Raw genomic sequence first — 11,410 nt, 5'->3', positions numbered from 1 at the left:
ATAAATCCCCAGAAACGATGGTTATTCCTGTGTAATCGTAGGTATACTGAGCTGAAGACGTAGACATGCCGAGGCTAGTTAATTTTTAGGGTGGAGTACTGGCAGTGACTTTGAAAGACTAACTAAAAAGGGAAATGCGAAGTTGAAATCTTGAGAGAAGAATTAAACAATTTTGGTTTGCTTGCTGTGGGAATTCAAACAAGTTTGACAGGGACATGAGACTCTTCAAACGGAATGTTGGGGTAGAGGGTGGGGAGAATGAATTGTGGGGGTCTTATGAAAAGGCCTTCTGTTCTATCCAAGTCTAAGCCACCTGCAGCTACAAAAAGCATTGAAAATAGTCTATTGTTTTAGGCAGCCAATATGCATCAATGTAATTTAGAAGGTGGTTTGTTTTTTTCAGGACTATTCATTAGCAGATGCTAATTTGCATAGCATTTTCTCAATCGTCATTCTGATTCTATGAATTATCAATTGATTGTTTAGTGACACATGTATTGCGAGGTTAGTGTGGTTAGCCTCATATCTTTCTTATATGTATCTAATATGTATGTCTATCTGTCTGTCTATTTATCTTTCAATCTAATATCTACTAATTCGTTTAAATAATTATGTCTGTTTATCTACGACAGACCACCTAATTCCTCCGCATAAATTAAAATCTAGTTTTATTTATTTATTTATTTTTATTTTTTTGGGGGAGGGGGCTACTTTTTATTACCTACTGTATATTTATGATTCCTATTCTGAATTATTCCTTGATTTATCTTTGTATTTGTACTGTTCTCTCTCTCTCTTTTACTGCACCTTGGGCACCATGGAGAGTGGAATTGGTGCATTATAAATCACATTTATTATTAAGCTTTATTTTTGCAGTGTATAGGGACATTTCTAGGCTCTTTTTAATATCCAGGACTCTTTAGAGCATTCGGGGGGGGGGGGGGGGATTGCCTTACAGGTATCAAAATTAGTGAAACTCCCTGTTAATACCATTTTAATTGGATACAGGTTATGTCCTTTAGGGTGCATTTGTGAGGTTGTTGGTCATGGGTGGGTATGTACATGTAGGATATGGAGATGCCCCTTTGTATATGATCCCTTTTGAGATTAAGATTTTGGAAGAACCTTGGTGTCGTGGTTCTAAGTCTCACCTACATTGATCTGAGGATTGGGTTTTTGAATTCCACCGCAGCCTAGCATCCTTTGGCAAGTTATTAATCCACCCACACTCTGCCACTCTCCATCAGGTGCTACTTGTAAATGGTATCCTCATTCCATGAACAAGGTTGTTTTCTGTTACTACTCCATGTGTGGCAAAATATTTAAGGTTGGCAATGTTTGGCTTATTTTCTTTTTCTTTGGGACAAATGCTTGATTTTTTGTTTCCATTACAGCTATTCATAATAGAACTGGCTCCTAAGTAAATTTGATTCTTTTAATTATTTTTTCCAAATTAAAAACTGAGATTGAAAACTGACGAATTTCTTGCCATTTTACTTTCCATTAATAGAGGGCGTACGTAAAAATATGCCCCAAATTCAAGTTTTTGAGCGCTCTAGTGAATACAAAAAGTATTCCCACAATAGTAATGAAAAATAAATTGCAACTGTAGTATGGAAATTAGTATTTTTGGTCACAAAAGTGATATTTTAATGATTATTTGCATTGTGTGCTGTGTACTGCATTGGCATACCATAGTCCTACCTGTAGACTCCCCACAGGCAGGATGGTTGCAGTGAGCAAGTGGGTACCCGGTAGGATGTGAAAGTCATCTTTAGCTTGTCAAGAACTGTGTTCGCCTCACTTGGGACTGGCTTGAACACTCCCCAGGGATTAGAGGATTGCATGATTCTTTGTATGACTTTTGGAATCTGATCACGGGGAAATGATAAATCTGGATTAAAGGGCTTTTATACAAAGGTATACAAAGTACATTTAAGTGGATTATTATTATATTTTAACCTACATATTTGGTCTTGATTACCCACTTAATACCAACAGTTGACCCAATCTGAGAGAAACTAGCCATTATGCCTACTCCTCCGGATGAAGCTGGCGATGCCCAGATGGGTGAAGTTGCCATGGAAACCAATACTGATCCTCCGCCCTCAGAGACTGAATCAGGAGCTGATAAAAATCAAGATGAGGAGCAAACAGGTAAGAATACTGTGTTTGTACTGTACTTTGTAAATTGAGATAATTTTCAAATTTAAAGAAATATGTTCAATGCATTTTGTATGTCTTCAGGTTGTACATTGATCAATCCATATTTTAAAAAGAATTATTTGACCAACTTTTTGTACTCAAATTAATAGCATCAGAAATACATCTTCCTTTTGTTCAACTGCATTTTCATTTAGAGAGTCTGTCTGAAATAAATGAATCTATTGACAAGTGATATATTGAAAAATTTTGCCAATTTGCTTCAAATGGATTGCCTTGACACAAACTGTCCCCAGAAACACAGTGTTAACTTTTACTTCTTTTGTTTGAAGTTTGAAATTAAAGAAAGTAGAATTTTTGAAAATATACATGTATTTATTGAATGAAAAAAAAGTTTCTTGAACAGTACGTATGCCTCTTGTTGGCACAAGGATTTTCCATCCAGGAAAATTCTAAATATTGAATAGGTCAAATATAGTTATTATATGTTTAATATTGTGTTACATGTTCACATAGTGGTATATTTTTACATGATTATGATGATTATAGGAATATATTTTCAGGAAATATTCATTTTCATCAAAGTTATAATGTACGACAGTCATGCTAAATCCAGTATTTAAGTCAACGTTTTATGATTGTCATCGCTTTCGTATATGGCTGCTTTTCATATGGCATATATTGTGCATAAGTGCACACATTGCAGTCATACATGTATGTCATTGGCTTTAATAACCAGAGCTGGAGAGTGATGCTACAATACGCATATTTTCCATACACTTGGAGCAAATTGCAGGCTTGATCTTCAACAGGTTAAATCCAAAGTTGGAATACAAGGTTATCTATAGTATGTTGCCAAAATAGTCTATTGGACTTTGAAATAGAAATGTAATAAATGGTCTTATGTGAAAGAGTAGCTCTTTTTGTACCTTCTGTATGTTTTAAATAAGCTTCCTAGGGATATAGATTTTGATGTGTCAGTGGGAAAGTGTCATACTCCCAGCTGTCCCTGTTTAATGGAGAGGGTTCAGAATTTGGGGAAAGTTAAAAAAAAAAAAAAATCCTCCTCATAATCATACTGTGCCCCTATGCGAAATATGTCCGTAGAGATGTGTAGAGAGAAAAGTTAGCAATGTCCCCCCCTTTTTTTTAACCTTTGTCCCTGTGTATGGACCTGCAGTGCTCATAGTTACAGTACATACTGGATACATTTCATGCAGCCTGCATTCATGAGGCGTGCATGTGACTTGACGAGCGTGGATAATCACTCGAATGATCGATTCACTTTTCATTGCTTGTCATTTATCCTGCTGGATTATCTATGCCATTAAAGACATTGTACATTGCTTGTATTGGGTATTCCATAAATTATGGATTTGTTTGTGGTGCAGTGCACATGAAAGAGTGAATGTAGACACAAACTTCCATAAAACTAAGATAAAAGTCAATGAACAAATCATAACCTGCACTTCATTCACTGCTCTGCGCTGCGCTCATCGCATCAATATTAAGCCCTCTGTGTAATTGGGGGCAACCCATTATACTTTCCGAATATTTGAGCATTTTGTTTGCAAAAAAGGTAAAGATTGCCTTGAAATTCATTTTCATACTGAAGTCTGTGTTAAATACTCTCTTAAAAGCATTGATTGATGCTTTGAACTCTTGATTGTGAAAATTGTGTTTTTTCCAATCCTGAAAGTTCTCTTGTCTGAACTCAGATTTGAGTCACTTGACCATTTCTTAGCGACATGTGACGGGGGCAAAGTTGGTTCAATACCCATGATGGAGGGGGGGGGGGTGTTTCACTAAGATTTCTTAAGTTTGACTTTAGAGATGCACCTAAATTCCGATTTGTGTGTGGTATGACGCATTATAGCATTGGTCAGTCTCAGATCATGTGCACCGGATGTCACCTCTGTGATATAGCATCCGTCTCCTGTTCCCCACTTGGATACAATGCCCATCTTACATCTTCTCTGGAGCACTGCTCCCTATAAAGGCACTGTTCCCGGAACTACTACATGTATTTTAGTCTTTCCAAAGAATGACTTCCTATGGAACACTCCCCCAATTCATCTAGGGGAGTTTTCTTGGAACAGGGCTCATATTCATCTTAACAGACTAATGGAGTGTTGCAAGAATCTTGCAATCGATAGCAAGTAAATTTCAACGCCCAAAATCAAATCATAATTCTTGCAATCAAGTGCAAATTTGAAATTGAATGCTGGGTCCCTTTTCATAGAGCTTGTTATAATAACAAAATTGCAATAACAGTTAAAAGCTACTGAAATCTTGCAATTCGATTGGTTGATTTAAAATTTGTCATAGAAATTTCTGTAACAAGTCTTTATGAAACGGGACCCAGGTCTACTTCTTGTATCAACAACTATAAACTGATTTGTTTAGTTAAAATTGTTCTATCACTTGTAAATTTGCAACTATATTTTCTTGCAACACCCCCCCCCCAATTCTATAAGCTCTGTGTCTTAAGTATGTACAACATCTTTCCTTGCTTATCATTGACTGCTCTATAAAATTGCTCTGTACATACATGTAATACTTCAGCCACTGATGATATTTGTGCTAATTTCAAAACATACCAGCTTTTCATTATTAAATCATCGATTTCCAGTACTCGCTATTCATTTGTTCCTGAGTTTTCTAGAGACAGAGCTCCAAAGTCGTACCAAGATGCTACCCATTGGTCATACTACATGTATGTATTTGTAAGTTTACTTGATTTACATACGTACATGCATAAAAAAACGTTATCATACATATGTACATTTGATTTTGAACAAGGAAATAATGCAATCAAAGCATTAGACTTTAGGGGAGTATTCACTCTCAGTCCTTAAAGTAGGACTATCACTCGGAAGTCTTTATGGATTTTTGAAAAAGAGAATAAAGATGAAAGATGTAGAATGAATAAAGACTACAAAATGACAAAATGGAGCTTTTGAAGATTGACAGCTTTGATTTTTGTAGAGAATACACTTGCATTTGTGTGCATCAGTAGAAAAAAATAAAACTCTTCTGCCAGGCAGACTCGCCGTAAATATCAAAGATACATTCACATTATGTATAGCATCAGCAACAAAATCTGTTTGGCAAGCATCCCTTAGCAATAATAAATTCATGATATAGGCAGCCTTGCAATATTTGTTTAAAATAACTGAAAATTTATAGCAGTTGCTGCTTTTCATACAGTACAATTATGTCAAGTTCTGTCATATAACCAGCCATCCTTACAACAAGCTAAATCATAGGTGTACAATGTACAGAACAAAGGCACATAATTTGCCAATACTTGGCAAGCTTCTGAAAGTGAAACTATAATATGATCATCTCTCATAATTAATGTGGCTTTTCATCTTGCATGATATTGCCAACCCAAGAGACATTTAGCAAGATCTTGTTCATGATCTAATTAATGATATCCATACAAGTACATGCTTTGCATAATATGTGGTTCGTGATTAGAGCCAAAGCATTTTTAATTCCATAGAATGTTCCTTTGGGTTACATACATGTAGGTCATCACTTCGCTTTTGCTGCTAATACAGTATCTTGTAGAGCATATTATATACACTGTACAGTAGTAATAAGGATGTAATAATTGCCAGTTATTATTAGATTACATTTAGATTGCTTCCTGCTATAAATGGCAAGATTTTATTCTCTTAATGTCATATTGTTTTTCCTTTCTGTCTCTCTCTCTCTTTGTTGTGCCCTTATAGAGGACCATACCCACCAATCCTCTGTTGCTGTTCCTACCTCAGAACCTCTTGATCCCCAACAACCTATCTCACTGCACCCCTCTTGCACCCCTAGTGACCAAACAATACCTTTAGAGGGTGAGGCGCAAATGCCTTCTGAGCAGCACCCCTCACTTGTTACACACATACCACATGATCAACAACAATCTGAAGAGACAGCTCCTAAAGAGTCTGATGAAATTGCTATTGATTCATCAGTTCTAGCCCAAGTAGAAACAGAATTACAAGACATTGCCAAACCAGCAGAGTCTGAACATGATGTTCATGTTAAAACAGAAGAAATGCTTGTAGAAATCAAAGCAGAAACACAAGATGAAAATACCTGTGACTTTGAAAATATGCAAACAAGAGAAGTAAATGCCTCAGACTCTGCACAATCTGGCAGTTCATCCACAAGGGCACGCACTAAGAGATCTGCGTCTATAGAAATGTTTGGCTCTTTCTTCCCTGAGCAGAATGTAGAAGTGGGTTCTAAGACCAGAAACAGAGGGATGTATGTTCCTGGGGCAAGGGTGAAAAGGTCAGGATCAGTAGAAATGTTTGGCTCTTTCTATCCAGCTCACAAGACTGGAGCTGATTCAGTTTCTGGAAATAGTGGAAATCTGCAACACGTTTCTGTTCCAGGAGCAAGGGTAAAAAGGTCAGGATCAGTAGAAATGTTTGGTTTCTCTTATCCAGAAAAGAAAAAAGAGGAAAATGCAGAAGACGATTTTTCAGATACTGACAGTGTGAAGAGTGGTAATATACGCAGATTCTCTATACCCCAAGCACGCACTACAAGGTCAGGATCAGTAGAAATGTTTGGGTTTTCTTACCCTGAAAACAAAAATGGGGATGATTCAAATGTGAGTGAAAGTGGCAATTTGCCAAGGTTTTCTATTCCTCAGGCAAGGGTTAAAAGGTCTGGCTCTGTAGAGATGTTTGGGTCCTTCTATCCAGTTGGCAAAGAACCCAGGGAGAGATCGGACAGTGATACTAGTCAAAAGAGTGATCAGCTTGAACCAAAGTGTATTCCTTATGCACGAGTTAAACGGTCTGGGTCTGTCGAAATGTTTGGGTCCTTTTACCCAAGCGACAAGGCAGGAAGAAGCACAGAGGTTGTTGAGGATGTTGAAGAGAAAAATGGATGTCAATCCTCTCGTGAGAAACCTGCTAACATGAACCAAGTTAGTGCTTCATCATTGCATGCAATAGTGGAAGCTGATGATGATCTTGCAGGAGTACAAGATGGAACAGATACAGGAGGCAGAACTAGACTGCAACCTATGCATGTTCCGAGAGCAAGGGTAAAGAGGTCAGGTTCAATAGAAATGTTTGGCTCGTTTTACCCTCCTCAAAAGGCTGGAGCAGATTCAAGGTCTGGGACAAGCGGGAAGCTCTGTCCCATTTCTGTACCTGGGGCACGGGTAAAGAGGTCAGGGTCTGTTGAAATGTTTGGTTTCACTTACCCTGAAAAGAAGCAAGATGAAGGTATTGAGGATGATTCTCCGGAACGTGATGCTCGTAATCGTGTGGTGCGACGATTTTCTATTCCTCAGGCACGTACCACAAGATCTGGCTCAGTAGAGATGTTTGGATTCTCTTACCCTGAAAAGAAAAATGAAGGTGATACAGATGATGACATCCCTGATAATGCAGCTGAAAGGAGAAGTGAAGTCCGAAGATTCTCTATCCCCCAAGCACGTACTACCAGGTCTGGTTCAGTAGAAATGTTTGGATTCTCTTACCCTGAAAAGAAAAATGAAGGTGATACAGATGATGACATCTCTGATAATGCAGCTGAAAGGAGAAGTGAAGTCCGAAGATTCTCTATCCCCCAAGCACGTACTACCAGGTCTGGTTCAGTAGAAATGTTTGGATTCTCTTACCCTGAAAAGAAAAATGAAGGTGATACAGATGATGACATCTCTGATAATGCAGCTGAAAGGAGAAGTGAAGTCCGAAGATTCTCTATCCCCCAAGCACGTACTACCAGGTCTGGTTCAGTAGAAATGTTTGGATTCTCTTACCAAAAGAAGAAATCAGATGCAAGCTCTGGTGGGAGAGATCGCTCAGACAGTGAAGGTAGCAGTGACTCTATGCAACGGTTTTATATGCCCCAAGCACGTACCAAAAGGTCTGGGTCGGTAGAAATGTTTGGATTCTTATATCCTGAAAACAAAATTGCAGGAGGCTCGAACAGAGGCCGTCTACGACCAAAGTTTGTTCCGAGAGCTCGAGTCAAAAGGTCTGGGTCAGTTGAAATGTTTGGATTCTGCTATCCACCGAACGAAACCCAGGGAGGTTCAGAAGATATTTCTGATGGTGATAATCAAAGTAATGTCCGACGCTTTTCAATCCCTCAAGCACGTACCACAAGATCAGGGTCAGTTGAAATGTTTGGATTCTCCTACCCTGAGAAGAAAAACGATGAAGATCAACAGGATGATGATGAAGTTTCTGATAATATCAGGCGAACGAGTGGGGAAATGCGAAGATTTTCTATACCCCATGCACGCACTTCAAGGTCAGGGTCGGTGGAAATGTTTGGATTTTGTTATCCTGAAAAAAAAGATGGTTCAGAGAATGAACAGGGTAGTAATTTGCGACGATTTTCTATCCCCCAAGCAAGGGTAAAAAGATCCGGGTCCGTAGAGATGTTTGGTTTCTCTTATCCTGAAAATAAAAATGGGGCAGGTTCAAGTGATACAGGAAGTGGCAATCTGCCAAGGTTTTCCATTCCCCATGCAAGGGTTAAAAGATCTGGGTCTGTTGAAATGTTTGGGTCCTTCTATCCAGCCGCTAAAGAATCCAGGGAGAGATCAGACAGCGACGATAGTCAAAAGAGCACTGGCCGTGATCGAAGATCTCTTCCCTTTGCCCGTGTCAAAAGGTCTGGATCTGTAGAGATGTTTGGGTCCTTCTACCCATCTTACAACAGTGGAAGAAGCAGATCGGATAGTGAGGGTAGTGATCAGGATGTTCTTCAAAGTTCCTCTGTGCAACCTGATGTCTCAATCACAAATGACTCTTCAGTGTCTTTGCTTCCCATTGGTGAGGCCAATGATGAACATGCAGAGGAAGAGGAGATCCCACCTGCTTCCCCACAGCCAACTCCTGATAATTCTAATGAAGCAAATGCAGAAGACTTTATAGATGATTCCATTGCTAGACAACGTACTGTACGATCAGGGTCTGTAGATATGTTTGGATTCATTTATCCCGAGGATCAAAATGTTAGTGAAATTCAAAGAAGGCCATCGCAGCCAATTGTTGTTCCACAGGCTAGGGTTAAAAGGTCTGGATCAGGAGAAATGTTTGGCTTTTCATATCCCGAATACAAGAATGGTGAAGCTTCAGACACTGCTGCTGGTGGAGATAATCAATTAAAACAAGTCCCAATGGCAAAGGTTAAGAGATCTGGATCAGTAGAAATGTTTGGGTTCTCATATCCAGCAAGAAAATGTGCTGAAGATCCCGAAGATAGCGAAAACTCTGATAGTTTCGGTCAAAAGAATAGCCAAGTTAGAAGGTTTTCTATCCCTCAAGGACGTTCTAAAAGGTCTGGATCTGTAGAAATGTTTGGCTTCTCCTTCCCTGAAAAGAAAAGTGAGGAAAACCCAGAAAGTGAGCCTCAATTGGAAAGTGAAGGTCACAATCACAGTCAGGTCCGCCGCTTTTCTATTCCGCAAGCACGTACGACTAGGTCGGGGTCGATTGAAATGTTTGGATTCACCTTCCCAGAAAGCAAAACCAGTGACGAAGGACAAAGGGTCCACCGTCAAGTCAAGTCTCCTTGGTTTAGAGTAAAACGGTCAGGGTCAGTAGAATTGTTTAGTGGTTCATTTACAGCGCACAAGACGATTGGGCTGTCAAACAACGCAGACAATGCAGATCAAAATACTGATCATCAAAACGTCTATGTTGAGCCTGACGATACCATTGCAGAAGATGAAGCAGAGCATGCGGAAGAAGAGCCACTAGTTTGTCCTAGAAATTCAACTGGGCTCGCTGCTGAAACATTGTCCCACCTTGCCACCATGGCAAATTTATCCTCAGAATTTGAGTCAACTCCTGAAACTGACCTGCAAACCACCCAAGTCCTCGAACACTCCGACCCACAAACAGACAATACACAACAAGCAGCAAAAGAACACACAGAGTCCACAGATTCTCAAAACGTTACACCAGCTCCTAGCAGAGTTTCTGAGTCAATCAGCAGTGCTGATTTTGTCATGATCCAACATGATGATTTCTGGGAAGAAGTGAAAAGAGATTTACCCAAGGATGATGAGGGTAAAGAGAAAGATTTGGAGAAGGTCAGAGAGGGGAAAGATGTGGGAAAAGCTGTATCACATAGTGAGCTTCCAGGAAATCAAGAAAGTGATGGAAATGGTAAAACTTCATAGAACAAAATTAACAAGTTATTTGTATATGCATGTGCATGAAGATATACACCTATAACTTCACTCTATCATCATGGTCATCATTGATAATTACAAAATATGACGAGAATACCTGTATGCTACCGAAATCCTTCAAATTTTCATCATAAAGATATTAGACCTTGTCTGAGTATTAGTAGGACAGTTGGAATCGGTTTTCAGAAGAATCTACTGATCCTGGGTGTCACAAAGATTTATTTTGAATCATGCATAGAAAAAACTTCAACATGTGATGTTTGAAAATGTTATTTTTGCTTTTTTGAAAAATAACTATCTGATCTTTTCCCAAAGTGATACCTCAATTTATCAATACAGTTTTTGTCTCGCCTGCATAGCAGGGCAAGACTACATGTATAGGCGCCGCTTTTCCGACGGCGGCATCAACATCAAATCTTAACCTAAGGTTAAGTATTTGAAATTACATACTTATAAATTATATGGACCTAGTTCATGAAACTTGGACATAAGGGTAATCATAAGGGTAATCAAGTATTACTGAACATCCTGCCTTGGTTTCAGGTCACATGACCAAGGTTAAAGGTCATTTAGGGTCAATGAACTTACATTTAGACCTAAGGTTAAGTTTTTGAAATGTCATTTGTGGTATTTGTTGAATTGGCATCATAAAGTTTATGGATCTAGTTCACGATACATAGACATAAAGGGTAATCAAGTACATGTATAAATTATTGTTTTGCACACATCTTAGGCCACATGATCATGGTCAAAGGTCATTTTGGGTCAATGGAATAATATTTTATTATCATGTGAATGTTTTCTTTTGTGAATAATTATTCAATAGCTGTTTTCAAAGTCAGCACTGCTACTATATCGAATCGCGTAATGCAGGCGAGACTGCCAGAAGCGTTCCACTTGTTTTTTTTTTGCCATGATTCTCCCATATTCTTCTGTACTTTAATATTTCATCCTTAACAATTCTTGGTCACTATTTATCCATTACAATCCACCAATTACATTTTTAACCCAGATATATATATATATTTTTTTATTTCTCCTCATTTTTGGGCTTGACATTCTAAACAA

General features: G+C 38.6%; 1 protein-coding gene across 1 annotated transcript in view; it reads left to right on the top strand.

Annotated features, from left to right (window-relative positions):
• LOC129279097 (uncharacterized) overlaps nt 1–11,410 on the top strand; it is a 28,114-nt gene that overhangs the window by 463 nt on the left and 16,241 nt on the right. The window contains exons 2-3 of the mRNA XM_064111604.1: nt 2,002–2,157; nt 5,904–10,316. Coding sequence (XP_063967674.1) covers nt 2,031–2,157; nt 5,904–10,316 — 4,540 coding nt within the window. The 5' untranslated portion in view covers nt 2,002–2,030. The remainder of the gene's footprint in view (nt 1–2,001; nt 2,158–5,903; nt 10,317–11,410) is intronic.

This window comes from Lytechinus pictus, chromosome 16 (genome assembly GCF_037042905.1).
Source record: "Lytechinus pictus isolate F3 Inbred chromosome 16, Lp3.0, whole genome shotgun sequence".
NCBI lineage: Eukaryota > Metazoa > Echinodermata > Echinoidea > Temnopleuroida > Toxopneustidae > Lytechinus > Lytechinus pictus.
The sequence above is the reverse complement of the archived record's forward strand: the minus strand, read 5'-3'. Positions and strand labels throughout refer to the sequence as shown.